Source organism: Falco cherrug (assembly GCF_023634085.1).
Source record: "Falco cherrug isolate bFalChe1 chromosome W unlocalized genomic scaffold, bFalChe1.pri SUPER_W_unloc_1, whole genome shotgun sequence".
Classification (NCBI taxonomy): Eukaryota; Metazoa; Chordata; class Aves; order Falconiformes; family Falconidae; genus Falco; species Falco cherrug.
The window spans coordinates 9,817,663-9,836,307 of NW_026599288.1; the positions used below are offsets into that span (position 1 = coordinate 9,817,663).

The 18,645-nt window shown below is 35.7% G+C and overlaps 1 protein-coding gene across 6 annotated transcripts in view; it reads left to right on the plus strand.

The window, feature by feature from the left end:
* Nucleotides 1–18,645, plus strand: part of LOC129734860 (rapamycin-insensitive companion of mTOR-like) — a 109,226-nt gene that overhangs the window by 69,016 nt on the left and 21,565 nt on the right. For 5 of the 6 annotated variants that reach the window (XM_055700192.1, XM_055700191.1, XM_055700195.1 and 2 more), the window contains 9 exons: nucleotides 1,555–1,717; nucleotides 2,123–2,224; nucleotides 6,067–6,113; nucleotides 8,200–8,335; nucleotides 8,953–9,152; nucleotides 10,153–10,279; nucleotides 16,685–16,849; nucleotides 17,267–17,343; nucleotides 17,455–17,533. In XM_055700192.1, coding sequence (XP_055556167.1) covers nucleotides 1,555–1,717; nucleotides 2,123–2,224; nucleotides 6,067–6,113; nucleotides 8,200–8,335; nucleotides 8,953–9,152; nucleotides 10,153–10,279; nucleotides 16,685–16,849; nucleotides 17,267–17,343; nucleotides 17,455–17,533 — 1,096 coding nt within the window. The remainder of the gene's footprint in view (nucleotides 1–1,554; nucleotides 1,718–2,122; nucleotides 2,225–6,066; nucleotides 6,114–8,199; nucleotides 8,336–8,952; nucleotides 9,153–10,152; nucleotides 10,280–16,684; nucleotides 16,850–17,266; nucleotides 17,344–17,454; nucleotides 17,534–18,645) is intronic. The other variant, XM_055700193.1, reaches the window with a different exon arrangement.

The following is an 18,645-nucleotide window of genomic DNA, read 5'->3' on the forward strand; positions in this document are numbered from 1 at the left end:
CTGAAACTCCTTCACAGGGTATTCCACTTGGTCAAAGGTGTGGGAGGAGAGGAAGGATGAAAAGCAAAAGGAATATATTTGTGGATTACTTGCAGTATTTTTACTTTTTGGACATACCTGATAGAGTAGTAAGAAGTCCAGGTTTTGTTGGAATAAAGTGATTTTGTAGATGTAGTATTTGTGATATTTAGAGATCTTGGTTTTGGTCAACACTCTGCATTGTTTCATACTCTGAAAAACTGTAAACACTGTTACAGATTAAATTTATGTAATTTAGGTAGGTGATCGAATTCACAGGTATTTGTTTGTTTGAAGAGAATACAAAAAACCCACTCTCCTACTGTTAAAGGAAAAATTTACACAGAGATGGGTACCACTAGGCTTGCTTTAATCACAACTCAGGATTGGGCCACCACCTCAGTGAGTGGCAGAGAACAAAGGGATACAGCACAGCTTATATACACTTATCAAATCATTAATCAATGTCTGAAGTTTTTAGAAGTTTCCTTTGGTCTTGTCAGTTCTGTGAATCCATCACCTGACCCTGTCCCAGTTGATTCATCTATTTGATTCCAGTCTCTGCCTCGGTTCCAAGGTCCTCCTCGGATCATGATCTTCTTTCTGCCTGCTTTAACTCACACAATCCTTCGAGCACATTTAGTCTTTGAACAATCAATTCCTATTCACATATACTAATTTTTTCTAGAAACACCTGTGTTTCTGAGAGCACCTGTGTATACAAATTGATCACCTATTATTTCTCTATTCTCCCACTGATTAACTTGACTAAGTTTTAAACCAGCCTTGGATTAAGGCTGTACAAGGGACAAGGCCTGGTTCTGCCATTTAGCAGCTTCAGCACTTTCAATTTCTTAATTCAAAATACATTTTCTTTAACACCTACCCTATGAGAATTTTTGTTTATGGGGAAGAAAGGTAGACTTACCTCCTGGTTTTTGCACATCCTTATTTTATTTGCTCAGTAATTTTTTTTTCTGCTACTGTTATTTTGCAATTAACTGTTTCTGCCCGTGTCAAATGTCATTTCTATTACTTCCTATTTTTCATAGAAAATTTCTTACATGCTTTTGGTGAGCTGTTTAGATATAAAGAGCAGGAAATATACTACTGATACTCCTGCCACCCTCTGGGGAGGGGAAGAGAATTTACAAGAAATAGTATTTTTAGTCAGTTGAAGCTAGCCATCTCAACTTCACTGTGGAATGTTGATCTGCTGTGACATCTCACAGTACTTTACCAACTTTAAACTTTGCAATATCTTCTGGGAACTCTGAAAGGTACCACTAATTGCAGAGTAGAAGAAAAGTTATCAATAAGGCTCATACTTTGATACTTAGAAATTCTGAAATACATTTTTCTGTATAATTTTAGTACAAGACTGAGGGATATGGTAGTATAAAAACATATAAAGAGGCTTTGGAATTGTTGATGAATTCTTTCTTGAGCTATATTTATTTAACTCAAGATATAGCAGTGGCACTCTTTAGTTGAATAAGTTGTCAAATACCGATTATAGTATTTTTTTTCTATTAGACGAGCAAGTGCCGCCCTCAGCTGTTTAAAACGTTTTCATGAGATGAAGAAAAGAGGACCTAAACCTTACAGCCTCCATTTAGATCATATTATTCAGAAAGCAATCTCAACCCACCAAAAAAGGGATCAATACCGTGTGCAGAAAGACATCTTTATTTTAAAGGTATTACCATTACTGATTTTCAAAACTGAATTTGATTTTGTATTTTGGAGGCTTATATCCCACCCCCCAAGCTTCATTCTGTCATTTAATTCAGAGTAATTTATGTGATTTCTTTGTAGAATATTTTTCATTTAATTTTTCTTCTAGCTACTTGTGGATAATATATTGTATTTCTAGAAATTGAGGAGTGAAATTACAATAATTTTTAATGCTTTTAAGTCCCAATTATAATCTCTTACTATTAGATTTTTAATGCAGTTCTAGAACCATGCAGTTTACTTTCAAATGCAAAAAATACTGTGGAGCATAGCCCTTTTAATGATTATTACATGAACAGTAAGTATATCATGTGACAAGACATGATGCAAGGAAACTTACTGTATTTTTTTTATGTCTGTATTCCAGGATACAGAAGAAGCACTTGTAATGAATCTTCGAGACAGCCAAGTTCTCATTCATAAAGAGAACCTTGAGTGGAATTGGAATCTGATAGGGACCATATTGAAGGTGAGCATAAAATGGGCGTGATACTATTTTTATAAAATTATTGGGGGATGGGAGTGGGGTGTGTGTTGTGTGTCTCCATTACACATGTGAGCTTTGACTTTCTAATATCAATTCCATACTATATCCTATAACCTCTTTGATTTCAGAAAATTAGGATCTCATGGGTTTAATCAGTGCTGATATAGTATCTTTGTATACAACCCTTAAACTATATACAAAAATACACTACAGTTAAATCACAAGTTTCTTAATAAGCATATATTAAATTTTAGACAACTTTATTTGTATAGAAATAGACTTTATGGAATGAGATATAGTGACTTTAAAGGTGCTAATAATTTAGACTTCAATCCAAACTACATAGGATACTGCCTTGTTCAGTTTCATAGCAGATTTTTTTAAAAAATAAAAAATAATGTGCACTGAAAATAAAGGCTGGAGGTGGGTTTTAGATCAAGCTTCACATGCTTAGACTGAGCCACATATGAAAACTTCAGTATTATGCAGTCTTATTGTACGTTTTGAACTAATACAAATAATTTCATAGCATCAAGTTCATTACAAAATGAATTTGTTTTCACAAATTATAGGAAACATCTCTGACAGAGGGAATTATCTTAAATATATTTAATGTACAGCTTTTAAGGGACTGCCTCTTTTTTTTAAGCAGAGGAGTTACTTTCTTTGAGTAAGAAAACCTTCTGAGTACTCCATATAGTCTTAGAGCCAAAATAGCTCCTGTCATTCTGTGCATCAAAGCCATCCTTCCATTGTTACCCCCAAGTAACATTTTCTAACATTTTCATACTGTCATATTTACTATGTTATTATAAAGATGGCAAAAGTACAAAACAGAGTTAATGGTGACAAACATTATCAGGATAATATTAAAAAACCCAACACCCGCCTGTCACGTTGAGTCTGATGAGTGGCCAGGGTGGGGGCAACAGCCCTCCTGTTGAGTCAGGAGGTTTGGAGAGGATCCCCTTGCTTTCTAAACTCCTTCTCAGAGAGGAGTCTAGGTGCAGCTAGATCCAATCCTAGTCTCAGACCTGGTCAATGGGTCTAAAGGATTATGTGTACAGCTGCTCATCAGAGTTAATGTTTGTCTGTCAGAGCCCAGTTAAGGATTTTCACTAAAACAGTTTCACAGAGTTGAAAAAAATAAATAGATGATTCATTAAGGCAACAGATATAACAAGTTCGGGATTGCTGTTGATAAATACATGTACTGCAAAAATCAAGCTCGAGTTAAAAGTACAGCGCTTTTGTTAGTAATATTGTCCTGGATAGCATCCGATGTAATCGGAAGCACAAATCTTACCAAAGAGGCATCCCTGCTTGGGGAGGAGAGGGGTCCAGGCCTGTCAACCCATCCTGTAGTCAGGGTTCTCATCCTCAGAGAGAAAAAAAAATAATCTAAAATGCCAGATTTTATACTCATGACAAGGTGGGACCAAGTCAATTATTGTGTGCCAATTGGCCCTTAACAAGGTGTCCATTCAGGAAGGTCAGTTGGGCCCAATGGTTCAGTGCAGAGCAGAGAGGATTCAGTACAGATAGATTTACGGTTACAGATGTGCAGGAGTCTTCCTAGCCTTCAACGAAGCAACACCAAGCTATGAGGCCCCTGCTTCACTCCAGGTGTCGCTCAGTTGGTTTGCTTGTTAGACTGCATCTGTTATCTATTCTGTAAGATAAACATGCTGTTCAAGTCAAACTCCCGTATCCACTTTGAGCTGAATACAGTTGTTCATTGTTAGGTCAGGATGGGAGGGGGGGGAAGAGGGGAGCACACCGCCACCCCATCCCACCACCACCCCCAAATAACATCCCCCTAAAAATTTCTGTGTAGTTTTTCATGGACTAATAAACTTAAGAGAGTAAGAATCTCTCTGGTATAAAGACTTGAATAGGTACATGACAGTAGCTTTGTTCCACTGAATTCCACTGTTTACAGAATTTTTACTGTAATACTACTAGACTACTAGATATCTATGATTATTCATCATAGATATTTTTACCTTTGATTCAGTATTAAAGATATTATCAAGAAACTGTTCTTCAGAATCTCACTTTTTAATTAGTTTGTGTAGTACTTTGATAATGGAAGTTTTATGTAGTTGACAACCAAGGGGGTTTTTGGTTTGTTCTGGGTTTTTTATCCCTTGAAATTTAGGTCAAGCTGTCAGTTTTCTTGTTATCTCAGACCTCCCATGCAGTATATTTTCTAGTGTCCTGTCGAACAGTTCTAAATGTCTTAAAATCAGAGATGACTTCTGTCTCTCAGAATGAGAAGTTACTGTGTTTTCTGGTTAAATTCTAACCACTTTCGTTCCTGTTAACATTATCTTAGCTTACACTGGATTTGTGCAGTTTACTAGAGTGGTCCATCTTTAGTCCCTGAATCAGCAGGATCCAGATTCCAGTGTTTGGACTTCACCATCTCATGTGGCTACTCACCTCCCTTCTGTCTCAGTTGCAGCCTCACAGCTGCGGAGCATCAGCTTTCCTACCACCTCGCTACTTGCATCTCATATGCTCCCTTACTGCCTTTTTTTACTTGCTTAGCTTGCCGTCTAAGCTGCTAAAAAGAGCAGCAAAAGTGGCAGTGGTCAGGATGGAGGAATTGAGACTGTTAACAGTAGAGCTTCATACTTAATATGGTACTGTGGGTTCAATGTTACTAGTGTAGTCAGTTTTACTAATCATTAACTAGTGCACTATATGTCTTAATGTTGCTATACCAATTGGAAATATATAACTGTATTGCTTAGGTAGGAAAGAAAAATGTTTGACATACTTTTTTCTGTCTCTTCCAAGATACTAGTAGCAACAAAAATAAATCTAAAACCATAGAGTCAACAGATGGCTGTAAAAACAGAGGAAAATTTAATATGAAGAAAAGATAGCTCCAGAAGAGAGTATTATAGCTTTGTGTGATCCTTTTTAAAACATCTTACAAAGTATCAACAGAGGAGTTTAAATACCATTTTAATAAGCAATATTTAGGTGAGCTATAACAGAAAAATTATTATTTTTAAACCAAGTCAGATTAATAGTAACAAGAACAACAACACCTGATTTACCTGTTATGTGTATCAAAATGTTTGCTATTTGCAGAGAAGAAACTGAGAAAAATTGTTTATTTTTGTTAGCATGTCATAGTTTGCTATTTTCATAGAAAGTATTTAACACAGAGGTCTGCTTGAGTATCAAGAATTTTATTTTAACGTGGTTAAGTGCAGTGCTATATGCCTGGCCACCTGGGTTAGACTTGCTGGCTTTAGTGGCTGTATGATGAAGCTGTGATTCCTAGAGACTTGTTAGTCCTGGTGTGATGGGTTGACCTTGGCTGATCACCAGGTGCCCATCAAGCTGCTCTATCACTCCCCCTCCTCAGTAGGACAAGTGGAAAAAAGATGAATGAAAGCTCATGGGTTGAGTTAAGGCTGGAGAGATCACTTACCAATTACTGCCACAGGCTAAACATACTCGACTTGGGGAAATTAATTTAATTTATTGCCAATTAATAACAGAGGAGGATAGTGGGAAACAAAGACAAAACTAAAAACACCTTCCCCCTACCCCTCCACTTCTTCCCAGGCTCAACTTCACTCATAACTCTTCTACCTCCTCTCCTGGCAGTGCAGGGGGGATGGGGAAAGGGAGTTGCAGTCAGTTGGAGCAAGAATGTGGGCTTTTCAGTAAAATAAGAGGTTATTTTATAGATAACACATTATTAGGTGAATAGAACTGTAATAGAAATTAGTAAATTTTAGTGACTAATCAAGGACTGATGTACAAGTTTCATATAATGCTATATTTGCTGTTTTTTCTAGTGGCCAAATGTAAATCTAAGGAACTATAAAGATGAACAATTGCACAGGTATGTAAAAATTACATAGACTTCCTTTGAAGAAAAAAATTTGGAAAAACTGGGGTTTAATGTTCCAATAAATCATTCTTTGATGTGTCACACATAAAACAATCTATAGATAAGCAGCAGAAATAAAAATTCAGATAATTAGGTTGCAATATTTGCTTTAAATAAACAGGTCTTTAAGCTTTAGTGGTTTCTTTTCTGTGCACAGATACATTATATATTTACTCCCTAAAACAAGAATCATATTAGCTTTGCAAATGCCCTATTTCATTTTAAATGTTAAAGTATTACCTCTTTAACATTTCATACATTAGTGTTTGATGTCAGCACTTGACAAATTTTGATGGAATAGGTCTACAGTTGTACCACTATATAGTTAATAGCTTTCATCAAAACCCAAGAGGAAGTTATTTTTAGTTGCTATTAATGACAAGGGAAGCATGTGTGATTTGAAAAGACAGTCAGTACAGCTCTGATTCCTTTTTTATGTCTGTTGGCATTAAGGTATTTTTATTACTTTTGTGCATGTGTGGTAATAGCGTTCCTAATTAGTTCTTGGATGTCACTTTTAACATGAATTTCAGAAATTGATTTGATTAAACAAACTACTTTGAAGAGTAGTTCTGTATTTGTAGGCATGGAAAGCTACTTCTGCATGAATTTGAGGAAAAACCTAAAGGAAAAACATATCCTGAAAGGCTCACGCTGCATAATTTTACATTTTCCTACAAAGTAATCAGGCAACTTTTATATTCCCAGCATAAGTAGTAGTCCCATTGTAATCATAGTCATAATTTAATTTTACATTTGTGTTTTTTTCTGATTTTTTTTTAAAACCTTTTCATTTGGTTGATCCTTTCTACAGGATTGTGGGTTAGATGCTTTAATGGCTTTAAATTGCTGTTGTTCTTGTTGAATTATAACTATTTAACCACCAAATCTCTCTAGTTTCACTGCTGATCATAAAAAATTTTCATCCACTTTGTTTTTGAAATGTAAATTTATTTGTTCTTCCATAAGTTGATTTTTTTTCTTTTACTGTTAGTGTGTTTGTGATGATCTTATGGCTGTTAAAGTGAAATTCAAGATATTTTTGATATAGAATAGATCATTTCATAGAGATACAGTTAATGCAGTGTGTGTATACACATGTACATATATATACATACATATATATACACTTAAGTATACATGTATATATACACTCACATATAAATGTGTGCAAATATATGTAATATATTTATTGCTAATAACCCAGAGTAAAATACACTTCATTTGACAAAATTTAAAGAAGCCCTCAGATTTCCTTTATAATTGGTCCTGTGTTTGGAGTTGGGATAGTGGCTTACTCTCATTTTTTTAACTAAAGACAGTACTTTAGTTAAACTTTCTTAATGCTTGACATATCTACTTTCAGACAGAACATTCTGTATTCTTTTAAAGCACAAATGTGTTTATTTTTTTACTAAGAATTGATGGGGGAAGCTCTTTGCTGAAATTTTTTCCTGCAATGTGAAATTCAAACTATATTGCTCACCATGGTTTCAAAAAGTCTGAGAGTCTGCATTTGCGATCACTGTGTTGTGCTTCAGAAATGTTTGTGAGGTGAATGAAAATACTGTTGCTGAAAAAAAATGTTCTGCCAGAAAAAGGCCATTTTTTTTTTACAGTAGCGTTAACTATTTCTTTCTTAACTAAGGAAAAGTCATGTCACATAAACATTAAGACAGACTCGTCTTTAGCTCTTTGTAAGTCTAGATAGTATGGTCTTTGAAACCCACCACAGGATAAACTATAGCAGAATAAATAAGCATGAGAATGAGAACGAAGCTATGGCTTCTAAGAGCACAGAGATTTTGAGTTCCTTTGCTTATTTTACATCATGGCATAGACCGTACAGCTGCATCTCTGAAATTGTGTCTGGATAGACTCATTACTGATACTTGCTATTCTTTTTTAATAACTTTTGAACATTTATTGCCAATAAGCTAATTTAGTGATAAATTATATTTTATACCAGTATCATTTTGTAATGTGAGACTGTCCTCATCTTACTGAAATATAACAAGTTCTTTTTTATTTTCCATAGGTTTGTAAGAAGATTGCTATATTTTTACAAGCCTAGCAGTAAACTGTATGCCAACCTGGATCTGGACTATGCCAAGGCTAAGCAGCTCACTGTGGTGGGTTGTCAGTTTACTGAATTTCTTCTTGAATCAGAAGAGGTAAGAAATTTTCAGCTACAAGACTGGAGATAGAATGAGGAGTGCTGCTGTACGCCACTTAGAGGAAAAAAACTTAATTTTAGTAAAGACTTCTGTAGACTTTGGGTGTTAAACCTAAAATGATCAGCGTAATTAAGAAATATAACTTAAAATCTTGAATTGTCCAGATAAGACACTGGGAAGACAACTGTGTTTAAGTACGAGTTTCATTAAATACAGCTTTATTAAATGCAACTTAGGGTTTGGTTGTGGGGGTTTTTTTGTTTGCTTCTGTTGGGAGTTTTTTGTTTGGATTTTTTTCTATGTATATCCTTTGTTTGTCTGCCTCCTTTCTTCTTGTGTGCTAAAGACTTTTATGCCTTGGGCCAGAATTAAATGTCATTGAATGATCCTTTTCTTGGAAAGAATAGAATTGGTCCCAAGATGTCTTCAAGCTAAACTCCTTTTATTTGCCTTGAACCTTTTTCTTTAGTTTGAATTGTGTTTGCCAAACAGCATTTCTATTTTGTATCTGTATTGTGTTTGTACATTTTAAGGAATTTTAAATGATGGATTTTGGTAAAGAAGAGATGCCCAGTTCTGTTACTAGTAAATGCTATTACTCTTTGTTTTGTTAGGATGGACAAGGTTACCTGGAGGAATTGGTTAAAGATATTGTAAATTGGCTCAATTCTTCATCAGGAACGAAACCTGAACATTGTCTTCAAAATAATGGGTTACTAAATACCCTTAGCCAGCACTACTTTCTGTTTTTTGGTACTCTCTCTTGTCAACCTCATGGAGTGAAAATGCTTGAAAAATGTAATGTGTTTCAGTGGTGAGTGTCTTTATTCTGTTTGAATTGTACTTACGGGTATAACTGTTATGAAACTTGTAAACTGTGCATGAGGACCACTGTCTGTAAAGCTGAAAAATTTAAAATTATTTTGATTTATTTTCAAGTAAAGATCCTTAGTTGTGCAGGTTTTGAGTGGTTTTTTTAAGTGGCCTTTTAGTCTGTCTTACTGAACAGATATGCGTGATTGTGTTACAAAATAGCTTACTTTTTCCTGTCCACACCTATCTGACAGAAATCAGTATCAGGAAAGATGATACTGTACTGAAATGTTTAAAAAAACAAACAAAGCAAGCCACCAAAAAAAACCAAAACAAAAAAAACCACAACAAAACCTCAACAAACTGGTAGGTATCATACTGTGTGTGAAATGTGATGATGCATGTTGTACCTAAACTTCAGTTCAAAATTTTCTTTGGGTACAAATAAATTTACCTTCCTTTGGGAGTAATTTGGCCAATGGCCAGTTTATTTGAAATATAGTAAATTTGAAGAGAAGATTCAGGTGGTTTGATGTACTCTGGGTTTTTTTTAAGTTGTTTTCATTGCTTATTAGAATGCAAGTTTTTTACTGGCTATAGAAAACTTCATTTACAATAAAATCTATACAGTTAATAGGACTAACCTTATGTCAAGCTGTATACACAGAATGTTTTATAATGTGGAATTGTTCACAGAGCTTCATGAACATCCAAGTATACTGACAAGACTGTTACATAGCAATTTAAAAAAGTGTTGGTTTGGTGTGGTTTTTTCCCTTGCAGTTTAGTGCATTATTTGGTCTCCCTTTGACTCTAACAGCTGTAACAGTTTAAAGTCAGTCCATTTCATGTAAGACCTTACTTTGTTTTCTTCTGCATTTATGGAACTGAAAATCTAATTCAGAGTATTCAAGTTTAAATTAGTGAGTGAGTGAGTTTGAGTGGATTCAAATACTAATTTTTATTTCCTCCCCTCCCCCCCCCCCCCCCCCCCCCCCCAGTCTCCTTAATCTTTGTTCTTTGAAGAACCAGGATCACTTGTTAAAATTGACTGTTTCTAGTTTGGATTACAGCAGAGATGGGTTAGCAAGAGTCATCCTTTCTAAAATCCTGACAGCAGCTACTGATGTAAGTTTGATTCAACTTACGTTCCATTGTTATTTGCCACTAGAAGTTTATGTTGTTATTCAAGGTGTGTGACTTTAAGATAATATATATGCAGAAAGGTTTTTATGTTTGTGTTTAGAGAAATGAAACTCCTATTCATATAGCTTTTGAATTTGCTGTGGACTTCATGCCTTCATTGTATTTGTGCTCAAGAAATTAAGTCATTCAAACAGATGTTTCTCTCATGTATGAAGGGAGCTAAAGTCTTTAAATGTGTAAATCTAATATAAACCAAATATAACATTATTGTCTAGGTCAGTGGACATCCTAAATCAATGGTGAAGGCACTGTTTTCACAAACAGAAATGTGTATTTCTAGCAGGAATAAGCAGATTAACCTTCCAGTGATATATACTATTTTCATAATGATTGAGATTACTGTGGTGGAATTGAGTAGAAGGTATAGCTCCTGGAACAAGGGGGTGGTTCAGAAGTAGGCATTGAGATTTGCACTTCTGAATTAAAGGTGAGTGGAAATAACATGCAGACTTAGGAAAGGAAGCTCTTGAACCTTTAAGAAAAGAGAAATCAGGTGTAGCATAGTAGACAAACATTAATGTCAGGGAAATGACAATTATTAAGTTGAAATCTAACTAGGAAAGAACTTTCAGTACTTAAGGGAAAGCTATTCCTCTCACTTGGACAAGGCAGAGTATGCTCTAAAGTAGATACAAGAGGGAATAAGGTAGACACTAGCTTTAAATATCTCTTATTTAGGAAGAGGAGAGGGAAAGAAAGAAATCAAGGATATTTCCAAGACTAAAAGATGTGATAATTCTTATAGGTAAAGAGAGGAGTCTAAAAGTAATAAAGATAGTTAGGGTTGAAGGAATGACTCATTGAAAGAAGAGGGTAAGACTCCCTACTGACTGATTTTTAAGTAATTTTTCAAAGAAGTGATGACTTTGATATCCTTTCTCCAAAGGTGTTTTATGCCTAGTCTGAGCAAGGAAATAGAAATTCACATGTTGTGATGATATGCCTGTGTCTTTATTAGACTTCTAAGCTTCTGTTAGATGACTGCTGGTTAAAAGCTGTTTAGACAGTGGAATTTCATTTAGCTGTTTCTATTGAGATTTCATGTCAATGGGTACTGGCTCCCTCCACCGCCTCCCAGGAGGAAACAAAGGAAACAAACCAGAATACATTCAACTCTGATACAGGTATCACTAGCTGTAAGCAGACTGGCTTGAAGTGGGGTGGAGATAGTGTCTGAACATACGGTCCCAAGCGTATACAAAGCCAGAAAGAGAGCTTCTGCTGCTGTTAGTGATGATAACTAAAAATACAGTTTCCACCTATTTGTAGTTCAGCTTAATGAACAATGGGTAGTAAATACTTCTTGTACTTCAGTTGCAAATAGGATAGATGTCACTCTCCAGCACCTTAGAAATTAAGAAAGCTTGTAGAGACCTGTACTGGTTTTGGCTGGGATAGTTAATTTTCTTCATAGCAGCTTGTATGGGGCTGTTTTGGATTTGTGCTGGAAACAATGTTTATAACACAGAGATGTTTTAGTTATTGCTGAGCAGTGCTTACACAGAGTCAAGGCCTTTTATGCTCCTCACACTGCCCTGCCAGCGAGTAGGCTGGGGGTGCACAAGAAGTTTGGAGGGGGTACAGCTGGGATATCTGATTCCAAGTGACCAAAGGGATATTCCATATCATATGATGTCATGCTCAGCAATAAAATGGGGGGCCACTGCTTGGGGACTGGCTGGGCATTGGTTGGTTAGTGGTGAGCAATTGTTTCTTTTGCATCACTTGTTTTTCTTGGGGTTTATTTTCCTCTCTCTTTGTGTGTTTTTTTTCCATTTTTTTTTATTTCTTTGTAGTTGTTAAACTGTTTTTATCTCAACCCACACGTTTTCTCACTTTTACCCTTCTGATTTTCTCTCCCCCACGACCCCACTGGAGGGAAAGTGAGCGAGTGCTTTGTGGTGCTTAGTTGCTGGCCAGATTTAAGCCATGACAAGCCTACAGGTTTATCCATTTCAGTTCTGGTCTGTTTGGGATTGTGAAAAGGATTGAAGATCATGATCTGAATTTTAATAGGCTGCACTGGTATTACCATGAGTATTTAATGCCAAAGCTTGACAGATGTCAAGGTAAAACCCATTGGAGAAAGCTAAGAGACATTATACAGACTCAGAAACTTAAGAACTCAAATTTTGGAACTCCAACCTAAATAATTAAAGATGGAGATCTTTCTTGCTAGAAACACTGGTACTCACATCCGTGATGTTTTAAGGTCTTAGCCTATGTTAGTAGCCTATGACTGCTGAGTTCTAATGTTTCTGTTTCCCAGTCTCACATTGATGCATGGATCTAGCAACGTTGTCTAGGGAAACAGCAGAGATTAAATAACTGTCTATTTTTGGAAGTCTCTTGAAATGTAAAAGAATAGAAATTATTAGGATATATTTTCTCAACTGCCTAACACCAACTTATGAGAAAGGTTTCAGTTTAATTTATAAAATATGTGCATTGATAGGTCAGTAGTCCTTAATGCCAGAGTTAGGTGTGCAGTCAGGTATAGCAGGTCTCTAACAATAGTGATCTCTAGGAAAACTCACAGCTGAGATGTGTTGTGACTTAAATTCTCCTGTTCAGTGTTGTACTGGATGAGACTGTACCCTGATTTTTGTACCCTGCAGTACCATGAGAATCCCTTGAATGTTTTCTTAAAAACAAAAAGTATAACACATTTAAGAAATATAAAAAAATTAAATCTTGTTTATCACAGATGTAAATGAATCTTTTACTATCAGGATACTATAAGAGAAGGAAGATTTACTGTTTGAACCTCTTAAATAGAGCCTGACTTTCTTTGTGATAGTGTATTGAATCCTTAGGGATAAATAAAAACACTTCAGTGTTTTGTTTCCCAAATTAGTTGACCTGCTTGGAATTCATAAGAAAATATTTTGTATTTTTGGTCTAAAAGAAGAAAAGCACAAATAGAATGGACTGTCTCAGCCAGCAGAAATGGATCTACATTTGCATCAACCACTGATGATTTCATACTTGGATAAAATTTATTTACTTCCTTAAGAAATTCTTTTCCTGATTTACATGTGCCCAGCTGCATAAATTCTTATGGTGGAAAATGAGCTGCTGAGAATTTGAGGAGAAAATGTCATTAACTACTACTTGACAAAAAAGCAAAATGCTGACCTTTCAAAGAACCCTTTGGTAATGCTTGGTGTACAGAATATTGCCAGTATCATCTCTTGGACAAAATGCTTGTATTTATTGTTTCTGGTGTTTGTGCTCCCAATAGAAGATCAAAGCATAAAGAGCTAATCCAAAGGATAAAACGTTTTGATTATTCTGATATTAACTGTATTCTTAATGGTATAAGTGGTATTTTTGAGCTACTGTAATTGGCAAAACTACAAGTCTCTTCCAGAAACTAAAATATTTGTGTGAGGTGGAAGTAGTAGTCAATTCAGAGAGGATAAGATACCAGAAAGAATATGGAAATAATGAACTGACAGATACTTGCATGGGCAGTTTCACTGAATGAGGAATAATTTGGAAGTATGTCTGCTTAGATGTTAGGGGAAGGTATCTGCCATTTTCTGATGTTTACCATCTGGAATTCTGAAACAGCAGCATGGTCAACAACAAACAAAGATTTACTCCTTTGTGTTTAGTAAGCACAATAGGAAAATATTGAAACTTGGTGCAGTTTATACCACTCAACTACTCTGTCCCACAGGGAGTATATATTTTTTAATATTACCAAAACTGTCATTCTGTCACCTTGGACAAGTGAATCCTAAGATTAAAAATGAACATGCAGTTCCATTCAAAGAAGGCACTTGCAAGCCCTTCCAACTTCCCTTTTCAAGGACTTCTGATGAGGATCTGGTAGGATGAGTAGACCCCATATAGTAAGCAAATGCCTATGGAACGGTTTGTATTGATTCAGAATCTAGAAGACAAATTGTGATTTTTTTGATTCTGTATGCTACCTCTGGCTTCTAAATTATGTTTAAAAACAATAAAAATGCATGGAACTGGGCATAATTTCTAAAAAGATGTGTTCTGTAAGGGAGAAAGACCATCTCCAGTAAGGCTTCTTCCCTACAGAAATTTTAATTCCCTGAGAAGTTTTTAAATGAAATATCTTACTTTTAGTATCTTTATTTAAGAGCTAAAGATGCTCTATTTCATGAGCTAACTGAGGTTATAGCCTCATACACCTTTTGCAGTTACCCAAAGATGTGAAGCAGGTTTGTTAGCCATTGCAAATGCGTGTCTCAGAAGAAGGAAAAGTCATTTCTGTAGTCAGTTTAGTGTTAGAAGGGGAGAGTAGCTTTTTTGGGGTGACTATATACAACAGAAACATTTACAGAGCAATATCTTTACAGATCAGCGAATCAGAAGAACATCTTAACCTACTTCCAGATGTGCTTTGGTCATTCATGCTGAAGCAAATTAATACTGCCTCAGTTGCCTTTCTGCCAGCTCATGGTAGAAATAGCAGAGTAGCCAGTGCTTCCTCAAGTGCTGCAGTTCATGACCTTTTTTCTTCATGAGTGACCAAGAGGTAGATTTATCCTATATCTACTGGCATCTATGCTGAGCTTTATGTAATCATCTGAGCATAGTGACCTCTGACTTGTGTCATCACTTCTGTGGGTCACAAAGACCTTTACTATTAAAAGTAAGAATCTTCTGACAGATATAGTACAGGGCTTTATCTATGTTTTTTATGTAGTTCATGCTTGGGGGAAAGAGGGGAATGCCTGTTTCCTCAGATATCCTTTACACTGGTTTTCCTTTTGTTTCCCATCAAAAGTAAAAACATTCCAGGATTTTGCTTCATCTTTTCCTTCCCCAAGCAGAAAATAAATTGTGCTATTTCTGCACTAGCTATCTGGATAGATTAATTTATGTTCAGGAAGTATTTCAGGAAGTGAAGATTATTATCTTTTGTTCTCTGTATCCCATTCAGTATAGTTATAGTAGTAACGATTTTTTTTTTATAGACAGATTTTAACACTTGAACTACAATGACACTGAATTCTGGTTTCACGTTATTGTGTTATTCTGTAGACTTAACATCTAGATCAAGTGATCATTTCAGCATAGTAGCTCTTGTTCTCATCTTTAATAGGTATGCTGCTAGTCCTCTATTCCATATACAAGGTATACCACAAATGGGATGCAAGCCATTTCAAAACAGTTGTGCAGCCTAGATTAGAATTGCAAATCACTGTTGCCACAGTCATTCTTGGTACTTGTGTGACATCATTCCCACCTCCCTTCCAAAAAATAAGCCTCTGTATATTGAATAAATAGAAATGTGCACATGATACTTGAAATTGAAATAACAAGACAATATTTTTTAAATTAACTGTGCACATTGACATTTCCTACTCCCATTTTCTTTCAAGTCCTGCTTGCCAAGTATTTCTGGAGGGGGAAAAAAACCAACAAAACAGAAGATATTGTTAACCTAGGTAGTGCTGTCCAACCTGGACCAATTCACCTATCTGTTAAAGATATTCACATGCATCCCATCACAGATAATTTATAATTTAACATATAAAAAATGTACTTGATTATAGCTATCATAGCCTTAAAGGTGTAAGGACTGAAGACCTGAAGAAGGATTTTGTCTTTTATAGCTATGCTTGTCTAAGTAAAGATAACACCTTTCCCGGTAAGCATACGTTTTCAGGATTGTTCTGTGCTTACTCCAGAGCAAATTCTTGTAGATTAAGCCTGTTTGCTTCTATTTTGCATGTAATTTTTCTAATAAAAATTATGTTAATCTGTTTGTGCTGTTTATTTGGCAAGGAACTGACAAGGTGGTACTTTCTGCTGTCACTTAGAGAAATTCATAGTAGTAAACTAAGTGTTGGGAGACTATCATATTACAGAAAATAACATTTTTATATTTGGAAGGTTTTCTGAGAAGCTTTGAAGATCAGATACTTTTGGGAAATAAAATTTATTACAATAAATTCCCCAGAGATTCTAAGATTTTCTTGTTTTTTTCAAAACATTACATACATGATAGTATATACAATTGCACTGGTCATTTACAAGGTATTTCTACTGAGTATTCTGATGAATTTATGTGATGCCATCACAGCGAATGACTAATTGATAAGGGCTTTCCAAGGAGATTTGCAGTGACCAGATTACTTGTGATCTCAGACTCAAATTTCCCATTTGATAAGATAGAAATAGCTTTCAAGTAGACTGTAGTTTTGATGCATTAAGGTGTGCAATGCAGTTACTTGCTATAAAATATGGTAATTGAAATGTATTTTTAAAAGTGATAAATCATTAACTACATTAGCTATTTTTCTTTCATTCAAAAAAGTATTTTCCTTATTTTTGCAGAGCTGCAGGTTGTATGCAACAAAACACTTACGAGTATTACTGAGAGCAAATGTAGAGTTCTTCAGCAACTGGGGGATTGAGTTACTGGTGACCCAGTTACATGATAAAAATAAAATTATTTCTTCTGAGGCACTTGATATTCTAGATGAGGCATGTGAAGACAAGGTGAGCATCCTTTCCCCTTTCAACTTCTCTTTGGTATGCTACTCTGTAAACTGTTTCCCACCCTCTGCCCAACAGCAAAATAAAAGTATGCAAGAAGCTACTGATTATTTTCTTTCTTGATTGTCACTGATGGACTTCATAATAGTTTATAGACCCCTTACTGAAAATACTGCAGTATTAATGACAAGAAAATGTAGACTTCTGGATCATGCTTACTTTTAAATATTAATTCAGACTAATTCAGATATTTTGATAATTATAGTTTTTGTAAAGGGGATAATATTAGGATGAGGTTAGTGCTGTTTGATACTTTTATGAAAAACTTGCTACCTCATTGCTTGCAGACTGTTGTAATTGTTATAGTTTTCAGAATTATATAGTGCTTGGATATTCTTTATGCATTTTTAATTCTTTTAGGCCAATCTTCATGCCCTTATCCAAATGAAACCAGCTCTTTCTCACCTTGGAGACAAAGGTTTGCTTCTACTCCTAAGGTAAATGTTGAATATGCTGTTTGACTTTGCACTGTGGAAACAATAAGTTGTTTTTTTTATTCAAATAATGCAATTTAAGTGGAGTACTTACTGTCTGATGTTACTTTACAGATTTCTGTCCATTCCAAAGGGGTTTTCTTATCTAAATGAAAGAGGTTATGTAACAAAACAAATGGAAAAGTGGCAAAAGGTAATGCTAAGAATAAAATGTGTGTTTGCTTGAAAGTAGGAAGAGGAAGAGTGTGAATATGCAGGTTTAGAACGTCAAGGAGTATTAAAAATAGTGTACATTCATATATCTGCATTGCTAATGCCAATACATTTTTTTACCTCAGTGACTTATGATTTTGCTGAAAATGGTTGACAGGGACTAGAAGTTCCATAGCTCCTCTGTACATGCGTGCTTTTGATTTACCCAGGCCTTTTATATAATTTAGATATTCCAGCAAATATTTCAGCAGTCGTGACTTCCTGACTTGTCAAAGTAGATTGTTGTGTAAGGTCTTCTCTAGAGAAGTGTGGAAAGGAATACTGCTTTTCAAGATTCCTGTCATCTCTGGTTATAGAATCATTTAGGTTGGAAAAGACCTTTAAGATCATCAAGTCCAACTGTTAACCTAACGCTACCAAATCCACCACTAAACCATGTTCCTAAGCACCACATTTACATGTCTTTTAAATACCTCCAGGGATGGTGATTCAACCACTTCCCTAGGCAGACTATTCCAATGCTTCACAACCCTTTCAGGGAAGAAATTTTTCCTAATATCCAATCTAAACCTCCCCTGGGGCAACTTGAGGCTGTTTCCTCTAATCATACAAACATAGAATCATAGAATGGTTTGGGTTGGAAGGGACCTTAAAGATCATCCAGTTCCAACCTCCCTGCCATGGACAGGGACACCTTCCACTAGACCAGGTTGCTCAAAGCCACATTCAACCTGGCCTTGAACACTTCCAGGGATGGGGCATCCACAACTTCTCTGGGCAACCTGTTCCAGTGCATCACCACCCTCACAGTAAAGAATTTCTTCCTAATATCTAATCTAAATCTACCCTCTTTCAGTTTAAAACTATTACCATTCATCCTATCACTACACTCCCTGATAAAGAGTCCCTCCCCACCTTTCCTGTAGGCCCCCTTTAAGTACAGGAAGGCTGCTATAAGGTCTCCCCAGAGCCTTCTCTTCTTCAGGCTGAAGAAGCCCAACTCTCTCAGCTTGTCATCATAGGAGAGGTGCTCCAGCCCTCTGATCAGCTTCATGGCCCTCCTCTGGACTCATTCCAACAGGTCCATGTTCT